This window comes from Thalassophryne amazonica, chromosome 21 (assembly GCF_902500255.1).
Source record: "Thalassophryne amazonica chromosome 21, fThaAma1.1, whole genome shotgun sequence".
Taxonomy (NCBI): Eukaryota; Metazoa; Chordata; class Actinopteri; order Batrachoidiformes; family Batrachoididae; genus Thalassophryne; species Thalassophryne amazonica.
The window spans coordinates 19,488,776-19,512,507 of NC_047123.1; the positions used below are offsets into that span (position 1 = coordinate 19,488,776).

General features: G+C 39.1%; 1 protein-coding gene across 2 annotated transcripts in view; it reads right to left on the reverse strand.

Moving 5' to 3' along the window:
* Positions 1 to 1,243: 1,243 nt before the first annotated feature.
* The window catches only part of ppp2r5a (protein phosphatase 2, regulatory subunit B', alpha isoform), an 88,436-nt gene continuing 65,947 nt past the window's right edge, over positions 1,244 to 23,732 (reverse strand). Inside the window, exons 5-13 of one of the 2 annotated variants that reach the window (XM_034161721.1) lie at positions 21,434 to 21,564; positions 18,862 to 18,921; positions 17,941 to 18,049; positions 15,968 to 16,018; positions 15,758 to 15,808; positions 15,550 to 15,669; positions 9,225 to 9,352; positions 6,894 to 6,995; positions 1,244 to 1,902 (exon numbers count right to left, since the gene is read on the reverse strand). In XM_034161721.1, the coding sequence (XP_034017612.1) occupies positions 1,659 to 1,902; positions 6,894 to 6,995; positions 9,225 to 9,352; positions 15,550 to 15,669; positions 15,758 to 15,808; positions 15,968 to 16,018; positions 17,941 to 18,049; positions 18,862 to 18,921; positions 21,434 to 21,564 (996 nt within the window). In that variant the 3' untranslated portion in view covers positions 1,244 to 1,658. Of the gene's footprint in view, positions 1,903 to 6,893; positions 6,996 to 9,224; positions 9,353 to 15,549; positions 15,670 to 15,757; positions 15,809 to 15,967; positions 16,022 to 17,940; positions 18,050 to 18,861; positions 18,922 to 21,433; positions 21,565 to 23,732 lie in introns of both variants that reach the window. The other variant, XM_034161720.1, reaches the window with a different exon arrangement.

Below are 23,732 nucleotides of genomic sequence, written 5' to 3' on the forward strand. Positions count from 1 at the left end.
CCAAGCATCAACAAACATTTTATTAAAAAAAAAAAAACAAACAAAAAAACATGGAAGATGAACAATGAATAACCTTAATATTTCACTCATACTAGCCCAACTAATTTAAAATATTAAATGTGACCAGATTTGGCCATGGATCTTAACGGGATTGAGACATGAGCACATTAGGTTTTACTCTTTTTTGACACACAAAAAGTTCTCGGGGATTAATCCACCAGCTATCTCGTTTCAGAACAACACACTCTACCTTTTGTATCATTGTCCCGAAGTGCAGCAGTGTCTTTATATAACTGCATATAATCCATGCCACGTTTTTGTTCTTCAGTAAACCAAAAAAGAAAGAACATTTGATGACCTCCCAGATTTAAAGTTGGTCTTTGTCGGACAGGTGACTGAAACAAGAAAAAAAAAAAAAAAAAAAAACATGATTTCAGACAGTAATATTGTTAAACGCGGCTCAGTTGGTGAAGCTTGTTCACAGACTAGAAGGCTGCAGGATCAACACCTACTGCTGTTGTGCATCTTACTGAAAAAATTATGATTTTTTTTCGATGTAACATTATTATTCTTATTTAAATTGATTAAACATAAATGAACTGTTATTTTACTAAAAATTAATTTTAAAGGTTAACTCATTTTGGTATCGTCAATTATTTTTTTTTGAGGTTCTCAGTTTGTTCAAAACATTTTCAACTTTTCAGATTTTACATTCCAGAGAGGTTGTTGTTGAAAGAAAGACCTGAAAAATGATCATTTTTGAACGCACCACATCAATGTCTACAGGGTAATTTGGCATTACAATTTTATGATCGTTTAAGACTCCCACTGACTTATATTAGTTTGCGGAAAAGCGTATACTATGACCCCCTCAACTTTACAAAATAGTTTTATAAAAAGCTCTAAGTGTGTGATCCACAGTCATTGTGGCTGCTGGACCACATTGCAGCTGCATTTTTCATCCACTTTCCATTGACCAACTGGGGGATTTGACACGTTTTTCATATGCACGTCACTTAATATAAAATAAAATTTGTGGTTAAAATGCATGCATGTGCACACACATATTTGGAGCATCACATTCTCACATATGTACAACTTAATAAATTTGGTCGGCGGAAAAAAAAAAAAAGTCCCAGTGCATGTGTATTGCTTGTGTGTGTGTGTATGTAAGCACAAAGTTTTATGTATCTGGCCCTGGACGTCTACTTATCTGGTCCCGTCTCCTACAGCACAACTCTTCTTCCAATTTGCACCCAAGTGTTGGCAGCAACGACGAAAGCACATTGAAAAATAGACATCTTTAAATAGTTATTCAGCTTAAGTGCATCACTATAGAAAACATGAAATTCAAGTCATTACTTTTCACCCTCCTTGTAGCATTCAGCAAATATTCCAAAAATAAGTTTCAGATAATGAACCAATTGCGAAAAGATAAATCTTTGATCAGACAAATAACATACTGCCACAGTGTAACATCCAAAATAGTCTTAAGTTGAAATCTATATTTACTGCCAAAGAACTGCTGGCCTCTAAGTCGCTAGAAGTAATTATACTGCTGAGGTGTACTTTGTGTTTACCATCTTCACGCTTCATTCTTTCCCTGATGGTCGTTAAACTGTATCAGATCACTTTGCACTAAAAACTGACATCCCATGTCATTTGGCACATGTGGTGGTTTCACTGGTTTCCTTATTGGCATCAGCATCTTTGTCGGCCGCGGTGACGGCGGCAGCAGCGCTTTTGTCCCGGTCGTCAATGTTACTACTGTTGTTGTTGTTGTTGATGTTGTATACACCCTGAAGGCCGTGGCTGTTGTTCTGCACCGCAGCTGTATTGCCAAGCTGCAGTTCTTCTAGTTTCATCCACAGCTCATCCCTCTCCTGCTCTTTCTTCTTTTCTCTAAGAAGAAAACATTTTCATGCTTATATTTACAATTTAAACAATTGCATTTTCATCACTAATGGCCAGAACTCCAAACAGATTCAATTATCTTAGGTTCCCTCGGTGTCTATATTAGAGGTCTTCCTTGGTCCACAACAAATCTGTATAACGCCTATCTAAACCAAGACATCCACAAATTAATTTAAAAAAACTCAGCTTCAGTCTGAAAGGAACCTAAAGTTATTAGGACCTGGTCTGAAAACTTGCAAAGGTAACACACTCGATTTAAAAGCTATGCACAGATACTCTTAACAGTCAGTGCAATGTGCGCCATACGTATGTTTTTTTTTTTTCTTTTTCTAAAATTACACACATTTCGGGCTTGTTACTTCACCATATTATCTGGTATACTGGGGATTCCTTTGCACTCTTGACTATTGATATCCAAATTTGGTGCTCCAGATGAGACCATGCATCTAAATTCTGTGCTGGTGTCGCAGACCGAACGGTCCGCCTTTTGCATCTGCGCATGCGTCATTTCGGACCACAGCAGCACGTCTGAAACAGAGTCTCTTCACCCAAAGCAATCAAATGGATTAATGGGATTATTAACCATCAGATGATAAAGGTAAAACCTCTTAAATCATTCTAATGTCAGTTTTAAGCAGAAACGAGGCGAAATTCCTTGAGGCTTTGAAATGTCTGACGCGCAGTGAACGCATCCGCTAGCAGCTCGTATAGCTGCAGCGCTCTGATCACTTCTGCCACCTTTTATGATGAAATAATGATGAATTTATGTGGAAATGATTGTTGTACAAAAGCTTAAGATATCTGTCGCTGAGACAGATGATAATTGGTGAGCAGTCTGAAGCAGAAAATAGGTGTTAATACATGAACCACGTCATCAGAGGGACCGATTTTTAAGGGAGACCCTTCAGTCAAGCGACAGCGGCAGAGGTTATCAGATTTACCTCATTACTAGCCAGACATCGTTTGCGTCTGCTATGGAAACCTCCACACCCACCAACTATTTTCACTCTGGCTTAGGGATGTTGTATTCTTTCTTAAACTAGAGAAAATTAAATATACAATGAGAGGATCCCAAGTTTTTTTCCCCACATATGACAGGAACATAGGATTTTTCATATACACTCAACAAAAATATAAACGCAACACTTTTGGTTTTGCTCCCATTTTGTATGAGATGAACTCAAAGATCTAAAACTTTTTCCACATACACAATATCACCATTTCCCTCAAATATTGTTCACAAACCAGTCTAAATCTGTGATAGTGAGCACTTCTCCTTTGCTGAGATAATCCATCCCACCTCACAGGTGTGCCATATCAAGATGCTGATTAGACACCATGATTAGTGCACAGGTGTGCCTTAGACTGCCCACAATAAAAGGCCACTCTGAAAGGTGCAGTTTTATCACACAGCACAATGCCACAGATGTCGCAAGATTTGAGGGAGCGTGCAATTGGCATGCTGACAGCAGGAATGTCAACCAGAGCTGTTGCTCGTGTATTGAATGTTCATTTCTCTATCATAAGCCATCTCCAAAGGCATTTCAGAGAATTTGGCAGTACATCCAACCAGCCTCACAACCGCAGACCACGTGTAACCACACCAGCCCAGGACCTCCACATCCAGCATGTTCACCTCCAAGATCGTCTGAGACCAGCCACTCGGACAGCTGCTGAAACAATCGGTTTGCATAACCAAAGAATTTCTGCACAAACTGTCAGAAACCATCTCAGGGAAGCTCATCTGCATGCTCGTCGTCCTCATCGGGGTCTCGACCTGACTCCAGTTCGTCGTCGTAATCGACTTGAGTGGGCAAATGCTCACATTCTTTGGCGTTTGGCACGTTGGAGAGGTGTTCTCTTCACGGATGAATCCCGGTTCACACTGTCCAGGGCAGATGGCAGACAGCGTGTGTGGCATCGTGTGGGTGAGCGGTTTTCTGATGTCAATGTTGTGGATCGAGTGGCCCATGGTGGCGGTGGGGTTATGGTATGGGCAGGCGTCTGTTATGGACGAAGAACACAGGTGCATTTTATTGATGGCATTTTGAATGCACAGAGATACCGTGATGAGATCCTGAGGCCCATTGTTGTGCCATACATCCAAGAACATCACCTTATGTTGCAGCAGGATAATGCACGGCCCCATGTTGCAAGGATCTGTACACAATTCTTGGAAGCTGAAAATGTCCCAGTTCTTGCATGGCCGGCATACTCACCGGACATGTCACCCATTGAGCATGTTTGGGATGCTCTGGACCAGCGTATACGACAGCGTGTACCAGTTCCTGCCAATATCCAGCAACTTCGCACAGCCATTGAAGAGGAGTGGACCAACATTCCACAGGCCACAATTGACAACCTGATCAACTCTATGCGAAGGAGATGTGTTGCACTGCATGAGGCAAATGGTGGTCACACCAGATACTGACTGGTATCCCCCCCAATAAAACAAAACTGCACCTTTCAGAGTGGCCTTTTATTGTGGACAGTCTAAGGCACACCTGTGCACTAATCATGGTGTCTAATCAGCATCTTGGTATGGCACACCTGTGAGGTGGGATGGATTATCTCAGGAAAGGAGAAGTGCTCACTATCACAGATTTAGACTGGTTTGTGAACAATATTTGAGGGAAATGGTGATATTGTGTATGTGGAAAAAGTTTTAGATCTTTCAGTTCATCTCATACAAAATGGGAGCAAAACCAAAAGTGTTGCGTTTATATTTTTGTTGAGTGTATTTGACCTACCTCACTGCTTTGCAAACCTTACCAGCCTTGCCAGACAGACTAACGTGAGTATTTATATACTGACAACTTTTGTTAGACAGTGCTATATATATATATATATATATATATATATATATATATATATATATATATATATATATATATATATATACACACACTCATGCACACTCTCTTATTTTTAGCCTGCTTGGGGTTGGGTTTTTTCCCTCCCTTTTATTATTGTTTTTTTTTTTTGGTTTTTTTTTTTAACCATTTAAGATAAGATAAAACTTTATTGTCCGTAAAACGGAAATTTGACTTACATGAGCTGCCGAAGCCCCAAAACACAACATAAAATAAATAAATGTACCTTTTATTGTTATTATTTATTGTATAACTAAATTCTCTATATTTTTTTCCTTATGTTTAAATGTTTGTATTCAGTTACTATTATCTCTATGTACATAGTTGAGTCTGTTTGCCGTTTCTCTCTATATATAAAGCAATGCACAAAAACACAACCAGAATGACAGAAAACAGCACTGGATAATGAAAGACCAGCAACAAGCTGTGTGAATTACATTGATTCTAACTCTTAAGTATCTTATCAACTTTAGGAAATACCGCAAAGAAAATGCAACTGCAGGACTATGAAGAAAACTTTAATTTATCAGTGAACCTGCGACCTGTGTCATGCTGGAGAGTAAATGCGTCTTTAACGGGTGCAGACAGGACGCCAGAGGGGCGCCGGCACGCGCTATTGCACACAGAGAATTTTGAAATGTTCAAAAAAAAAAAAAAAAATCTTTCATGCACAAATGTTGTGCTATGTGGTGCGATCTAATCTCCAACACTACGTGCAGCTCTTCAAGTGGAGTAAAGAAGAAGTGAACAGGGCGAGTGGTGACGTCAGCAGATGGCATCAGAGCACAGCTCGTCTGAACGACTATAACAAGAAGTTAAATCTGTTATAAACATAAAAATAAATACTTTAACAGCTGCACACAAGAAGCAAACAACACGCAACTGTTTTATCAAGCCATGATAATGTAAACATGACAAATAATTGCTATTTTAGACGGCTCAAAATGCTTCTGCAGCTTGTTAGGCGCACGCGCGTGTGTACGGCTCCAGCTGCAGCCTCCGCTGTGATTCAGGAAGTGATTAGAGCTGTTTTCAACAGCCAATTTGCAGGAAAAAAAAAAGATTAATCCGCCACAAAATAATTTTTTTTATATACACAGCATCCAGCGTAGAGCGCGTGGCAGCCAGTAGAACAAAGAACGGCGTCCAGCTGTGAACACAGTGGGTGGGATCGTCATGACACAGTTCATGCTACGGCGTGAAGCAAAGGCATGCTCGTGTAAATGGAGCTTTACAGGGAATTCAAATGATCAGCCTGAGCAAACAGTGCTGCTGGAACTCACCTTGAAAAACTTAACATCCTCATATATGATGATTAGCTCTACACTACAAAGTAAATTAACAGTTGAGAGCATGCACATACCCTGTAAATTTAAAGTAAGGTGCAGTTTTCCATCAAGCAGTGACTGTTGTCAACATGTCAGTAAATAAACCCAATTACAGTCAGGTAAACAGATAAATGTGAGTATGGCGTTCGCTCCAAATCCCTCCCACTCACAGTCAGCCCGGATTTGCACGTATTTTGATATGACTTCACGGGCTGCAAAGTTTACGAGTTACTGCGTGGGAAAAACTCGCAGGGATGGTACAAGCTGTGGAATACCATCGCCCTCTTTCGCATTCTTAGTTGAGGAGGCGTGGCTCATCAATTTAAATCAAAGTTGAATGCTGAACTAAACAGAATTAAATGAAATGCTAATTCATCACACTGCTAATAGATTACTTTTTTTGACTGTGTTCTGAGCCGACCTGGACTTCTCACTGGACTGTACCTTGATGTGTACGTATATTCTACAACTGCAATGACCACAATCATCGCTTTCACTGCTGTGAGCTGGAAGAGAGTAAATGTGGGAAATCTATACATTAGATCCAGAGATAATAAACCTTGATTTTTTTTTGCTACAAATGTGTCTTTTTATACATTTTCAGTAGGCAATGACCACTAGATGGCGCCCCCTTCATATGGGCACATTCCAAGTTGTATTTTCACAACTGCTGTCTTTCAGGAAGAAGAAAAAAAATGATGGACTGTAGAGAACTCTGTGCATCACCATCACTGAAAATATCTCAGCATGTAATATTTCAGACAAAAATTCGACTAACCTTTGCCTGTCTGCCTTATAGGAGGATGTTAACTCATCAAAAAGTGTGCTGTTCATCTCCATCAACGTCTTCAGCACGTTGTAGACCAGCGCCACGATTGTCCTTTAAAATTAAAAAAAGAAATCATCCACCATCAGTAACATGACAGCTACAATAACGCTGAACACTGAGATTTTACAACCACTGGCAAAAATGATGGAATTACCACAAATGGAAGAACTTTGCAGAACATTTTTTTTTATTTTATTTTGCAGCAAATAAAAGAATCACATGAGAAAACATTTTTTTAAGTAATTCTGATTTAATTTGTATAATTAATGCCACTTTTTTTCAGATCAAGTAATGCATTTTGCCATAGAGTTAGAAAACATTAATGCTCTGCTATTCTACTCAATGACATGACCAGCAAACATTCTGGCTCCCAATATAATTTAAAATTTTGGGAGATCCTGGGGGGAAGGAGGATCCATGACTAATTGTGCAAATGTAATCTGTCGTCCGCTATTTGACAAAGCTGAAACTAGCCTGAGTCAAAGAATTCAGGCCGTCATACAAGCCAGAGGAATATCAAAGTACTGACTATGATTTTATGATGTGCTTTGATGATGATGCCGTAACTATTTCATCAGAACTGAGTGACTCCATATTTTCCTCTTCTATTTGATCCGGGAAGAAATATGCCACTAATTACATGTTTCATGAGTACAGACTGTTCAGCTATTCAACAAAAACTGTTTTGTGTCATCTATTTGATATGAACAAACAAAGCTGGGTGAACATCTGTGTGGTGATTCCATTTTTTGGGGGACAGAACTAGAACATAAACATCACAGTCATACCTTAAGAGACTATTCTGGGGAAATGGGAGCTATTTAAAACCAAATTTACAAAGAGCAAGATAAGTATAGTGCAGGTTTACAATAACGTTGTGCATGACGGTTGTGTCTTCTAGGGCTGGGCTGAGAGACGACCCCGCTGCTCATCGCCAACGGCTGACCAACATCCCCATGTGTATTTGTTCTTGGGGATTTATGCGGAGATCAAATTGAGCAGGGGGATGTATGAGTTATTACATTTAAAAAGTCTTCAGGCCAGTGCGGTATGTATTGTCAGGAGTGTCAGTTAAGAGTGCCAAAATCAGGGCTGTGGGGTATGTGACACAGACAATGACGCTCACATCTGCCTGCCTCGCTGAGCAGTAATGCCGGTGTCACAGACCGAACAGTCCGCCCTGCCTCCACTGCGCATGCGTCATTTTGGAGCTTAGCAGCTCATCTGAGACAGAGTCTCTTCATCCAAAGCAATCTTAAATCATTCTAAAGTCAGTTTTAAGCACAAACGAGGCAATACTTTGTGATGCTTTGAAATACATATACAATATACAAATTGAACACATCAGCTAGCAGTGCGTGTAGCCGTGGTGCTCTGATTGCTTCCTCTGTCTTTTATGATGAAATAATGCTGAATTTATGTGGAAATGACTGTTGTACAAAAGCTTCTGATATTTGTCGCTGAGATAGATGTTTACTGGAGTGCAGTTTGAAGCAGAAACGAGGTGATAAGCTGTGAACCGCGGCTAATAACGCATGCACAGTAAAGGCAGGGCGGACCGAGTTTTAGGGGTTACCGTTCGGTCGGCGACACCAGGCTCACTCTGTCATGCTACATTGAGGAAGGCAGAACCTTTGCAGCAACCACTGCTTTGATTGGTCAGAATCATAAACATTAAACATCTGCAAATGTTTGTTGCGGTAGGACGCTCACTGGTGCACACGGAACAGTTTTTTTTAGTCTTTTATAAGAAAAGATGCAACAGAATCAGACTACTCCCCACACATGCACAGTGGTGCCTCGCAGTTTTCAGTCAGTTGGCAGCAATTAGTTAAATTGGCAACACACAGGACATTCTGAATGGAGGCTTCAAAAGTTATCATGATATATCTGTTCACAGCCAACATGAATGGCACCTTTTGTCTTTTGCTGTCAGCGTACAATGTAACAACAACAGAGAAAATTATAAAAAGACTAATACACCCCCGCCCCCAAGTTTCACTGCCCACCATGATGCATTACTGTAGACATCATCATATGCCAATAAAGTTGTCATTACCCAAACCAAATTCAGTCTTAAAAACATTGACAACACATGGTGAAAATACCAAAAAGAAAAAACAAAACAAACAAACAAAAAACCCAAGCATTGCACTGAATGCAGTATGTGTACGTTAAAAAAAAAAAAAAAAAAAAAAAAAAACTTTTTAGCACAGGTTAGACTTGTTTTTGATGAGGCAGTTTGACTGAAATGACATTCCTATGAATCAGAGTACGTACTGATTCCAGTGCTCTTTGGAGATTCTGTACAAGCTACCGAACATGATGGGAAGGATCTTGTCAATGTTCTCCTCTATCAGGCTGAGAATGTACTCATTGTTCCAGAAGTACAAAGCTCTCTCTGCAACCTGTGACAACAATGACAAAAGAGATTTCTTTGTCAAAAAAAAAAAAAGATTAAAACTCATACAGAAAATCGATGTAACTGTAAAACAATGTGTAGGGGCTGAAATATAGATCACAGGATAAAGTAAATTAAAATAAAAAGAAGAATTTTGCTCAGGAATTCATAAAAAAACAAGTGCATTACGGGAAAACTAGTATCCTGCGGTTCACCTTTCGCGGCCTCGCAGTTTTACGGATTTTTTTAGTGCAATTTTGCATGCTTGCTTTTTTTTTTTTAACAGCGCATTGTGTTCTGCATTCTCATCAGGCGGGCCGGTCGCGGCACTGGTCGGCATCACTGCGATTGTTTGGGCCTTGGTTTCATTCTATAATACTGGACTTATTTTTGAACTAAGGTTTGAAAAGTGAGAAAATGTTAATGCCTCTTTGAGAAAAGTGTATAAAGTGTGTAGTGAGGGGTTTTACAGCCTTAAAACATCTATAATAATTGTAAAAAAAATAATGCTGACTACTTCGCGGATTTCGCCTATTGCGGTTTATTTTTAGAACGTAACTCCAGCGATAAACAAGGGACCACTGTATTTGTAAATATGTAATTTGTTTCATTTGTAAAAAAAAAAGGCAATTTGAAAACTGAAAATTATGTTTAAGTGATTTGGCACTTTTAGTAAATATGTGGCAATTGCTATTCACACTGCCATCTACTGGATGGTCAGTAGATGGCAATTTACCCATAATGCATTTTGGCATGCGTGTCTATATATGCTCAAACCTTCAAAATCCGTGAATTACTTTAAAACTAAAACATACAGCTGATATTTTCACTTTGTAAAACAACAGAGGTGACATTAATTTCAATAACTTGTCTGTAGCTAAACTACTACAGCTACTGGTGGTTGGCTCTCACTGCGGTATTGTATCACTTCCTGTTCTGGAGTACAGCGGTGTTTTGCTGTATCTGTTAGCTGTTTAATCTGCGCAGTTAGATTGATCTAGATAACGATTTGTTTCACAGTGTAATCTTCACGTGCCTTAACTAAAGCACTCCCTCTGCTGAATCACCTCTAAATTATTTACACATTATTCACTTTGTATGTTTTTAGGAATCCGCAAGCTTAGCACAGCTACTAGCTCTTAGCCGATTTAGCATGGCGGCTTCTCCTGTCTCTCCCGCACTTTTCTGCTCTGGGTGTGAAATGTTTAGTTATTCCTCGGCCTCCTTTAGCAGTAATGGTACCTGTAATAAGTGTAGCTTATTCGTAGCTTTGGAGGCCAGGCTGGGCGAATTGGAGACTCGGCTCCGCACCGTGGAAAATTCTACAGCTAGCCAGGCCCCTGTAGTCGGTGCGGACCAAGGTAGCTTAGCCGCCGTTAGTTCCCTTCTAGCAGATCCTGAGCAGCCGGGAAAGCAGGCCGACTGGGTGACTGTGAGGAGGAAGCGTAGCCCTAAACAGAAGCCCCGTGTACACCACCAACCCGTTCACATTTCTAACCATTTTTCCCCACTCGGCGACACACCCACCGAGGATCAAACTCTGGTTATTGGCGACTCTGTTCTGAGAAATGTGAAGTTAGCGACACCAGCAACCATAGTCAATTGTCTTCCGGGGGCCAGAGCAGGCGACATTGAAGGAAATTTGAAACTGCTGGCTAAGGCTAAGCATAAATTTGGTAAGATTGCAATTCACGTTGGCAGTAATGACACCTGGTTACGCCAATCGGAGGTCACTAAAATTAACACTGAATCGGTGTGTAACTTTGCAAAAACAATGTCGGACTCTGTAGTTTTCTCTGGGCCCCTCCCCAATCGGACCGGGAGTGACATGTTTAGCCGCATGTTCTCCCTGAATTGCTGGCTGTCTGAGTGGTGTCCAAAAAATGAGGTGGGCTTCATAGATAATTGGCAAAGCTTCTGGGGAAAACCTGGTCTTGTTAGGAGAGACGGCATCCATCCCACTTTGGATGGAGCAGCTCTCATTTCTAGAAATCTGGCCAATTTTCTTAAATCCTCCAAACCGTGACTATCCAGGGTTGGGACCAGGAAGCAGAGTTGTAGTCTTACACACCTCTCTGCAGCTTCTCTCCCCCTGCCATCCCCTCATTACCCCATCCGCGGTGAGACGGTGCCTGCTCCCAGACCACCAATAACCAGTAAAAATCTATTTAAGCATAAAAATTCAAAAAGAAAAAATAATATAGCACCTTCAACTGCACCACAGACTAAAACAGTTAAATGTGGTCTATTAAACATTAGGTCTCTCTCTTCGAAGTCCCTGTTAGTAAATGATATAATAATTGATCAACATATTGATTTATTCTGCCTTACAGAAACCTGGTTACAGCAGGATGGATATGTTAGTTTAAATGAGTCAACACCCCCGAGTCACACTAACTGCCAGAACGCTCGTAGCACAGGCCGAGGGGGAGGATTAGCAGCAATCTTCCATTCCAGCTTATTAATTAATCAAAAACCCAGACAGAGCTTTAATTCATTTGAAAGCTTGACTCTTAGTCTTGTCCATCCAAATTGGAAGTCCCAAAAAACAGTTTTATTTGTTATTATCTATCGTCCACCTGGTCGTTACTGTGAGTTTCTCTGTGAATTTTCAGACCTTTTGTCTGACTTAGTGCTTAGCTCAGATAAGATAATTATAGTGGGCGATTTTAACATCCACACAGACACTGAGAATGACAGCCTCAACACTGCATTTAATCTATTATTAGACTCAATTGGCTTTGCTCAAAATGTAAATGAGTCCACCCACCACTGTAATCATATCTTAGTTGTTCTGACTTATGGTATGGAAATTGAAGACTTAACAGTATTCCCTGAAAACTCCCTTCTGTCTGATCATTTCTTAATAACATTTACATTTACTCTGATGGACTACCCAGCAGTGGGGAGTAAGTTTCATTACACTAGAAGTCTTTCAGAAAGCGCTGTAACTAGGTTTAAGGATATGATTCCTTCTTTATGTTCTCTAATGCCATATACCAACACAGTGCAGAGTAGCTACCTAAACTCTGTAAGTGAGATAAAGTATCTGTCAATAGTTTTACATCCACATTGAAGACAACTTTGGATGCTGTAGCTCCTCTGAAAAAGAGAGCTTTAAATCAGAAGTGCCTGACTCCGTGGTATAACTCACAAACTCGCAGCTTAAAGCAGATAACCCGTAAGTTAGAGAGGAAATGGCACTCACTAATTTAGAAGATCTTCACTTAGCCTGGAAAAAGAGTCTGTTGCTCTATAAAAAAAGCCCTCTGTAAAGCTAGGACATCTTACTACTCATCACTAATTGAAGAAAATAAGAACAACCCCAGGTTTCTTTTCAGCACTGTAGCCAGGCTGACAAAGAGTCAGAGCTCTATTGAGCCGAGTATTCCTTTAACTTTAACTAGTAATGACTTCATGACTTTCTTTGCTAATAAAATTTTAACTATTAGAGAAAAAAATTACTCATAACCATCCCAAAGACGTATCGTTATCTTTGGCTGCTTTCAGTGATGCCGGTATTTGGTTAGACTCTTTCTCTCAGATTGTTCTGTCTGAGTTATTTTCATTAGTTACTTCCTCCAAACCATCAACATGTCTATTAGACCCCATTCCTACCAGGCTGCTCAAGGAAGCCCTACCATTAATTAATGCTTCGATCTTAAATATGAACAATCTATCTTTATTAGATGGCTATGTACCACAGGCTTTTAAGGTGGCAGTAATTAAACCATTACTTAAAAAGCCATCACTTGACCCAGCTATCTTAGCTAATTACAGGCCAATCTCCAGCCTTCCTTTTCTCTCAAAAATTCTTGAAAGGGTAGTTGTAACACAGCTAACTGATCATCTGCAGAGGAATGGTCTATTTGAAGAGAGCATGCCATAGGTATTAAAGGCACTGCGCTGCGGTGGTTTGAATCATATTTATCTAATAGATTACAATTTGTTCATGTAAATGGGGAATCTTCTTCACAGACTAAGGTTAATTATGGAGTTCCACAAGGTTCTGTGCTAGGACCAATTTTATTCACTTTATACATGCTTCCCTTAGGCAGTATTATTAGACGGCATTGCTTAAATTTTCATTGTTACGCAGATGATACCCAGCTTTATCTATACATGAAGCCAGAGGACACACACCAATTAGCTAAACTGCAGGATTGTCTTACAGACATAAAGACATGGATGACCTCTAATTTCCTGCTTTTAAACTCAGATAAAACTGAAGTTATTGTACTTGGCCCCACAAATCTTAGAAACATGGTGTCTAACCAGAGCCTTACTCTGGATGGCATTACCCTGACCTCTAGTAATACTGTGAGAAATCTTGGAGTCATTTTTGATCAGGATATGGCATTCAATGCGCATATTAAACAAATATGTAGGACTGCTTTTTTGCATTTGCGCAATATCTCTAAAATTAGAAAGGTCTTGTCTCAGAGTGATGCTGAAAAACTAATTCATGCATTTATTTCCTCTAGGCTGGACTATTGTAATTCATTATTATCAGGTTGTCCTACAAGTTCCCTGAAAAGCCTTCAGTTAATTCAAAATGGTGCAGCTAGAGTACTGACAGGGACTTGAAGGAGAGAGCATATCTCACCCATATTGGCCTCTCTTCATTGGCTTCCTGTTAATTCTAGAATAGAATTTAAAATTCTTCTTCTTACTTATAAGGTTTTGAATAATCAGGTCCCATCTTATCTTAGGGACCTCATAGTACCATATCACCCCAATAGAGCACTTCGCTCTCAGACTGCAGGCTTACTTATAGTTCCTAGGGTTTGTAAGAGTAGAATGGGAGGCAGAGCCTTCAGCTTTCAGGCTCCTCTCCTGTGGAACCAGCTCCCAATTCAGATCAGGGAGACAGACACCCTCTCTACTTTTAAGATTAGGCTTAAAACTTTCCTTTTTGCTAAAGCTTATAGTTAGGGCTGGATCAGGTGACCCTGAACCATCCCTTAGTTATACTGCTATAGACTTAGACTGCTGGGGGGTTCCCATGATGCACTGAGTGTTTCTTTCTCTTTTTGCTCTGTATGCACCACTCTATCATTAGTGACTGATCTCTGCTCCCCTCCACAGCATGTCTTTTTCCTGGTTCTCTCCCTCAGCCCCAACCAGTCCCAGCAGAAGACTGCCCCTCCCTGAGCCTGGTTCTGCTGGAGGTTTCTTCCTGTTAAAAGGGAGTTTTTCCTTCCCACTGTTGCCAAGTGCTTGCTCACAGGGGGTCGTTTTGACCGTTGGGGTTTTTCCGTAATTATTGTATGGCCTTGCCTTACAATATAAAGCGCCTTGGGGCAACTGTTTGTTGTGATTTGGTGCTATATAAATAAAATTGATTAGATTTTGATTTGATTTGTCCGGAATTAGTATGTTTAAAATTTTAACCATAAGTCAAAACCAGAGGTGGGACAAAGTCACTGTCAAGTCATTCTCAAGTCGTGAATCGGCAAGTCTCAAGTCAGCTTGGAAACAACTGGTGGTCATTATGACTTGGGACTTGACTTGAGACTTGCCGATTCATGACTTGAGAGTGACTTGCTGGTGACTTCGTCCTACCTCTGGTCAAAACTGTCTGCCTGTGCATGACTCCTGTGATACGCCTGCAAGTCTGTATGGTGTGAAAATAAATGATCTTTTTTTCCCCTCCCTCTTCCTTTCTTTCTGGTAGTCAGCTTTTCTCTGCTTTTCTTTCTTCTCGTCCCTTTCTTTCTTTCTGGTCACCAGGTCTCTTTTGTTGAGAGAAGGCTGATCTGAGACAGAAGCAGTGGTTCGTTGTTGTGTCAGTAGCTGCCAGTGTACTGAAGTAATAATACTAAAATACTAATACTAAATACTAAAAGTTAATACTAAATACTATTAATACTATTACTATTAATACTAAAAGTTATTGGTTTAGCTTTTAGCTGTAACTTCCGCTAAATTTTTTAGGGGTCTGTCGGTTTATCTTTATAAAAGTTAACTTTTCAGTTAGTGGATTAACGGTTATCGAAGCTAACTTTTTTGTTAGCTCTGCCGACCACTGGCTGGTCTAACTGTAATGTTTCCCCAAACTACCAATGACACTTAACAGTTTTGGCCTTTTTGGATTTATGTACCCAAAACTTATTTTAACCAGGAAAATAGGGATAACACAGAGAAAGATGAAAAAAAAAAGAAAAAAAAGCAAGCCTTGAAACAAATTGGATTTGTGCTTACTTGAAAATGGGAATTGGCCACACATTTAGAAATCTGTTTGAACAGTGGTTCCTGAATTTTCTTGAATTGTGTCGGCTCAATGACATCCAGAATCTCTTCGATTTCCCCGAGGAACATCACCTAAAAAAAAAAAAAAAAAAAAACGAATCTCATGACCAAGTTAGCTACCATGCAAACTGTGCTGGAAAGTGATATGCATGCATAATACCTCTTTCTGGCTGCAGGTTTTAGGCCAAAACTTCAACAGCCCACGGATCACCTGCAAATATAACAGAGCTTCCTTCAGATATTGTAGGAAGATCTTTTAATAGCCTCACAACTTAAGTAGGCAGGTGTTATTATTCACAACATATTTCTCTGCAGTGAAGACTAAACTAATGCTACAAACTCTGAGGGGGAGGAATAATAAAAGAAGTACCGGCTCAGTGAGTGTTGGATCCTTCTCCAGGAACTGGACCACACAGTAGGCCAGCTGAGTGACAGAAAAAATTACTGACAATACACATTCTACACCCACATGATGACAAATAAAACCAAATCAATATAACGCTGCAGCACAAAGATGAATAATTTGTGATGATTTTAGGTCGTAATGCAATGTGATCAGGATTAACAATTATTAGATTCTATAACTGTGGCAACATCTTGCAATCAAATTAGTAAAATTTCATATTTTCTGTTATTTGGTGTTAAGGCGTTAAAGGCACAAACAGCTGTAAAACATGAAGTATGTAATGCTCATTGCAAAGCCACAAGAAGGCATTACATACTCCATTGTGACAAAGTTTAAATGTGTTTCCTTACTCACTGCTGTGTTATACAAAGCACACAGTGCTAAATTAAGATTCCAAATCTGAAATTACAAATGTTGCAAAATCAGCACACAAAACATACCAATGAACAAAGACTAACAGGAATGCTAAACAAATTATTACCAAGAATAAAAAATCTAAAGTACATCTGATATAAGACAAAACACTTAAATAAAGTTCCAGTAAAGGCCGACTGACACTTGTACGACAGATACACGCACTTGCACACCCTGTGTCGTGCAGCAGAGTAAACTCATCTTTAACGGGTGCAGACTGAATGTGAGAGGGTCGTTGATGTGTGCAATTGTGCAAAGACAATTCTGAAATGTTCAAAAAATCTTTTACGCATAAATGTCGTGCAATGTGGTGTGATCAGCTTGCCAACACTACGTGCAGCTCGTCAAGTGGAGTGACTGCATCAGCGCACCGCATCAGAGCACAGCTGGTCTGAACGATTATAATGAGATGTCAAATCTATCATAAACATACTTTTACAGCTGCACACAAGAAGGAAAGAACATGCAACTGTTTTACCAAGCCATGACAATGTAAACATGGCAAATCAACTTTTCAGACGGCTCCAAATGCTTTCTCCAGTTGGCTACGGCTGCCGTAGTCGGCTGGCATAGTCCAGTTGGCTCCGGCTGGCGCAGTCCTCTGTGATTCAGGAAGCAATCAGAGCCGTTTTCACCAGCCAACTTGCAGAGAAAATAGTTAATCTGCTACAAAATAATTATTTTATATACGCAGCGTCGAGCACTCAGCGCGTGGCAGTCGGTGGGACAAAGCACGGCATCCAGCTGGGAACACAGCAGGTGGGATCGTCATGATGACGTGCGCGCATCAAGTGTCAGTGCACCTTAAGATAGAAAGACTTTTAGCATAATAAAGCATCTTTAAAATGTCTTATTTTTCAAGCCTTTTGACTCACCACAAGATTTTTAAGCTGCTGTTTACAAATGATGTTAACACCTTGTAATACTAGTAAAATAAAGCTCAAACTGAGGTTTTGCAGCTAATTTCAAGACCTTTTGTCAAGAAATCAGAACAAGATTTTAATTTTTTTTACTTGCTACAAAAGTTACAAACACCGTTTTTAATGTAAAAAAATAAAATAAAATCGAAAAATTCACTTGAAATGTTTCTTGAAATAAGGTCTTGAACTTAGCTGAGAAACCTCATTTTGAGCAAAAGTTTACTTGAAGTAGGAAGTGTTGCATGTTTTACAAATAATGGTAGTGTAAAAATTTTATGGAGTCAAAAATCCAATACTCTTTTACTGAAGATTTTAAAGATGTATTTTCCAATAAGCAATTATCTTGCTGAAATTTCGAATTGTTTTTGTCTTACAGCAAGTGTAACTACATATTTTGATTAGAAATGGGACAAATATACTTGATGATACAATTTAGCATTTTTGCAGTTTCTATTATCCAAAAAAGTGCTTACACCTTCCTAAATTTTACGTTTTTAAGTGATTTTGTCTTAAGTGTAGATTACATATTTCATCTACAAATTAGGCAAATATACCTGGTGTGTTTTTACAGTGAAGCCTGAAGAGTAACAGCTTTTTTTCTACCTGTGCATGGAAAAGGGCTAATCCTTTAGCTGTGTGCAATGGGATGAGGACTTTCAACAGGAACTGTTTGTGTTCTGCCTTCAGAGGCAATGCAAAGCCATTGATGATGCTGTGCAAAGACAAAGATGAACACATTACTGGACACAAAGAATAAACATTGCAGCAAAAACGCAAGATTCAAGTCAGATATGGCTGTAATGTAGTTTGCTGAAGTGGTAAAGCCATATAGAGAGACTTCAGCGCTTCCCAAAAAAGTGGAATAAGGACACGGTGCCCACATACTGCCTTTTTGTCACCCAGGTACAGTTGCACTGGGGATCATGTCATTTTTGCCTCTTGCACCACCAGCCACAGCTTCATAATGAAGCAGAACACAGCAGGATTTTAATACAAGAAAACAGGTTAAATCTACGTTTGAGTCTCCCATCTGCCTTCTTGAAATCTGTAGCTGCAACTCTGAAACAGGCTATAACTCCTTCAAAGTTGTCATATGGGTGTCTGGGAGGCTTTCCTCACCAATCTTCTTTTTACACAGAGACACAGTTTTTGAGAACTGCCTACTCCAGACAGATTTACTACATTGTTTATATTTCTTAATGGGTGATGTAAATGAAATCCAAGATATATATTCAGTGACTTGGAAATAATCCTTACATTTAACTTGTCCAGTTCCATATGGGCTATAAAAATGACTATTTTCTAACGCCTCATTCGTAATTGGTTAATGTGATATTTTTTTTTAAAACCCTTTGAATCAAGAGCTGAAATTCAACATTACAAGGACATCTTAATTATTTAATTTCATCTTCGCTGTGTTGGTGTACAGAGGCAAAATGACAAATGTTGTGCCACTGTCCAAATATATATGGATCTGACTGGATTATGCATCTTCACATCACATGACTACCAATTATAACTTACCTTCCCAGGATTTCCAGCAGCTCAGCAACTCCATTAAAGTGTTCAGTTTCATAGATAAACCTTCAAGAGCAACAAAGAAATGGTGATTCAAAAAAATGATTCTACATCAATAAAAACAAACATGAAAATGATATGATATGAAAGTTTTTTTTTTGGGAGCAAAACTTTTTTTATTACAATCTTAGACAAATTAAAAGAGCAACCAAACCTCTGAGCTCTCTAATCACCTGTGACAACTGCGTCATGAGACAAATCATAAATAAAATCACTGAGCAGGAGATACAGTAGATTTATAAGATTATGCTGTGTTTTTTAAATTAATTTATTTGAATAATGTTTTCATTCCCACATATTATAATGTTTAATTTATTAATGCATTCTTGCATTTTGGGCAGTACAGTGGCTTAGTGGTTTGTCGTGGGATTGCTTCCCGCCTGGTCTTTTCTGTGTGGAGTTTGTATGTTCTCCTCATGTTTGCATTGGTTGCATTCGGATGCTGCGGTTTCCTGTCACTTCCAAAGACATGCAGGTTAGGTAAAGTGGAAACTTTAAAACTGATGGTAGGCGTGATTGAGTTTGTCTGCCTGTATGTGGCTGCCTGTCCAAGGTCCACTGACCACTGGGATAGGCTTCATCCACCTCCAAATGAGGCAGTTTGTGTTACAGACACAACACACTTAAAACATCAAGATAAAACAATAATACACTCCACTTATGGCTGGATAGACAAAAGTGAAGTTATTCTTTAACACTTTCGTTTGTATGAATTTGTGCCATCTAGTGGTGAGGTTGCAGATTGCATCATGACTTCAGCAGTCATGATTATTTTCAAGCTCGTTTTTACCCGAGGCCATCAAACATGGCCATCGGCTATTGGGTATTGGGAAGACTTTGCATCCGTCTGTCTGTGCTCAGTATAATTCCAGTCAAGTGCCAGAGTCTTCAAATTCACAGGGAACGTTCTTGGGACACAGACCTTGGTTCAAAAATGGCTAATCTTGAACAATGTAAGAGGTATTTTAAGAGGTTAAAAAGTGACATTCTGTTTCATATGTTTATACTATAAATCATGCAAACCTGTATTTTTATTTTTTATTTATTTTATTTTTTTGAGAGGCAGGGTGACAGCCAGTCATTGTAAAGTGTCACTGTAATGTAAGTGGCTGGTCTCTCTCTGGCGCTAACAAACCACTTCATTTATGTGTAAATATAACATGCTTTTCATATATTATGTAAAGACTAACAAGAAATAAACACTTCTAAAACTGAAAATGCTGTTTTTGGAACCTGTTAACATCTCTGGAGTGATTTACAAGACATTTCGCATATGTTAGCCTACACGCTAAAGTCCGCGAAATTTCTAACTCAGAGCTAACTTCCGCTCTTGTCGAAAGTTCATGTATGGACACCTGCATGCCCTCTTGCAGACGCCGGTAAAATGTAACTAAAATATTGTTTATGATTGACTGAGTTTATTCTGGAACATCAATATCAACATACAGAGGTAAATATATCAATCATACATGGATAACACAGTAAAGCATAAATGCTTATTTCCATTGTGGTCCTTGTGAAATTCTTATGTGACAAAATAGAGGGGCTTAATTGAACATGTACAAATTGTACATAAGACAATAGGCTCTTAATAATTAATGTAAATAATAAGTGTGTGTGTGTATATATATATATATATATATATATATATATATATATATATATATATATATACACACATATGTATATACACACACATACACACACACTTTGCATTGGGATACCAATTAAACAACTGCAAATTATAAACAAGACAATGCTCATACGGCCGACGGTATTTTAACATTCGTTATTTTTACTTCTGTAGTGGTGGGGACGCAAACTCCTTTGTCTTCTTTTGTGTTAAGCAATATGTGTGATTCTCCATTTCCCAAAAATGAGGATCACAATGTCTCCGAGTGCTTCTAGTTGAAACATAGATCTGTCACCTTTGTTGTGTAGCAGCACATTTTAACATGGCACTGTATATACAAACGGTGCGCAACAACTCTGCCTCTATTTTTATTCCTTAATGGCAGATGGCCAAAGTGGTTGCACCTATTTTGCCACCTTGCCTGTTGGAAATGACATTAAGTGTCGCTTTTTAAATCACCTAAAGGTGACTGCCATTCAGCAATAACAATCCACAGCAACAACACACTGCTGTTCATAATATTTGATGTGTGTTTTTAGATAGTGGTGTATGAGACGCTGTAATATGATGCTGAGCTCTGAATGGAAATGTTCTTAGAAAGCTGAATCTACAAATGTCAGTTTTACGTACACAGCTGTGGTAAATCTGTCAAATGAAAAGACACCACAGCACAGTACATTTCTGCCAATGACTATGCATGAAGTGGCTTTGTGGGAAAGTGGAGTCCTTCAGAAGAACTGCTTTTTATGTTCAAGCTGAAAGTTGTCCTGAAACTATAATAATCGTCATTATCACTGAGTGGAATTCATTCACAGCAACCTTTCTAAAGCAGCATTTTCAATCATGTTTTTCTCACTTTTGCAGCCAACTGATCATTTAGCTTACCGTAAGAAAATGTTGTTTATCTGCTTCCTGATGAAGGCTCGCAATCCCAAGAACTTTCCATATATCCGATGCAAGATGGTCTTCAGGAAGTCCCTCTCTCTTGGGTCCTCACTGTCAAATAGCTCAAGAAGCTGCAAGAATAGATGCCAACAAAGATACACATATTGCTTGAGCTTTGAACCACATTTAAAAGTGCTACAAATTATTTTCTGCCACTAGATGCTGTACTCGCACCACGGTTCAAAATGTAAACAAAGACTCTCTCTTTGGCCACTCTTCCACAATCCCCCCTCCTTTCTATTGATCAGAACGAACAAACAGCAATTGGAGCCATTTAGCAGGTCCAACAGCTCACTATGTGGGAAAAGCTAAATGCATATGAGTGCTCGTACAACCATGTTCTTGGTCGCAGGCTTTTTTTGTTTGCCTATGAATGTTATTTTTGGCCATATTTTTGCTGTCCACAATCATGGAGCAAAAAAGTTCAACAGCTAAACGTGGGGAGGGCCAATGGATTCACATGCACTAAACGCGTGCATGATATATAAGATATACCTTACGGAACTTTCACGCAGACATTTCATGCACAAAAGGTGTGTGTGTGTCTGTGTGTGGCCGAACTGAGAGGGTAAATGGGGATAGAAAAGCTCAAAGCACAGAGGGAGTGTTGCTTCTAGGGCGCGCAATTAATCGTATCGCAATAGTAATCAAAAAATCATACTGTGTGTTTAAACAGTCATCAAAGGGTCCAAGATAAATAAGTCTAGTATTGTGCACTGCACTGCGTGTGTGCTGCTGTGGTCTGTGCACTGTCAGCGCACTACCATTAAAATTCAGACCCCCTCCCGGTTCCAACGTATGCTGTAGACTTTAATACAGGTTAGGTGAATAATGATAAATGTATAACTGCAGAGTATTTTTTTAAACACATTAAGGAGGAAGGATAACAGTAATGAGGTTTTTTTTAACCTCATCCTCCTGCTTTTCATCTTTTCTTAAAAAGCCACACTGATATAAAATCATTTTCATGTGGAGAAAAGAGTTAGGTGTGATTGAAATAAAGTCCAAAATGTGATTCTGTTTGAAATACAAAAGTTTTAGGACAAAGGCATAAGTCAAACATCACGTCACTGTCCAAATACTGCATTTACTCCATTACATACCCTGGGGACCTGCAATTTTCATGAAAGGGCCTTTATTGATGATGGTTTGCGGTATGAACGGACATGTGTGCTGCATGCAAGAGAAGCAGCGAAGATTCTAAATGAATGTTGTTTTCTGCAAGCAATACCTGCTACACAATTACATAAAATGGCTCAGCACAAACGTTACTTGGCAGCGTTCAGGCTAAAAGTTGTGAAAGAGGCAGAAAATAAGGGGAAGCACCATGCTGCTCGGATTTTCCTCGTCGATAGGAAACACGTCCGGGAGTGGTGTAGGAACAAGGATACATCTGCAACCCTGCCCAAAACAGCACAACGGCTGCCTGGTGGGGGAGGAAAATGTGTTATCAGGACAGTGAAGAGGAGCTGATAAAATTGTTCCAGGAAAGGAGAACGGCAGGCGTTCGCAGGACAGGGAAGAACCTGAAATATGAGGCACTGTGGCTGCCTAAGCAACATGGAAACCAGAACAGACCTGATTTATATATTTTCATCTAATCAAATAAATCAGAACTAGCATAGTTTGTTTTATTATTTCTACTTATATAAAAAAAAAAATAATTTTTTGTTCATTTTAAACATTATGAACTTGAAAATCAATTACATTTTGTTAAAACTTATTACTAATGACCTCTCATGGCCTGCCCAGACTTTGGCAAATCCTGGCATCAAAACAGTTTTCATTGGCTACTATATTAATTTTTAAAATGACATTCAAATCACCTTTAATTCCAAGTCTTTGGAAAAGCATTTTGATGACTCAAGGGCAAAATACATTGGTCCTATATTTTAATATCATATATTGTCTTATTATACTGCATACAAATAGGTAAACACACAAAAGTATTCTGTGATATTCCAAGAATTACCTTTTAGAGATTGAACTACGCTTTCACTCATAAACAGGTATTTGATTCAGTGCAATTAATCTGTATATAACAGCATATCTTTGATTTTTAATACTTTGCAAATATTATATCCATATATTTTCAGTAAAACATAGTGCGACATATTGTTCATAGTGTTCAGCAGTCTAGCCAATGTTACTGAGGTCAGGAGACTCTTAAGTACAGATCCACACCAGCATTTTTTCCTCAACTAGTTTTCCTTCAGCACCCCTGTCACAGAACTGCCAT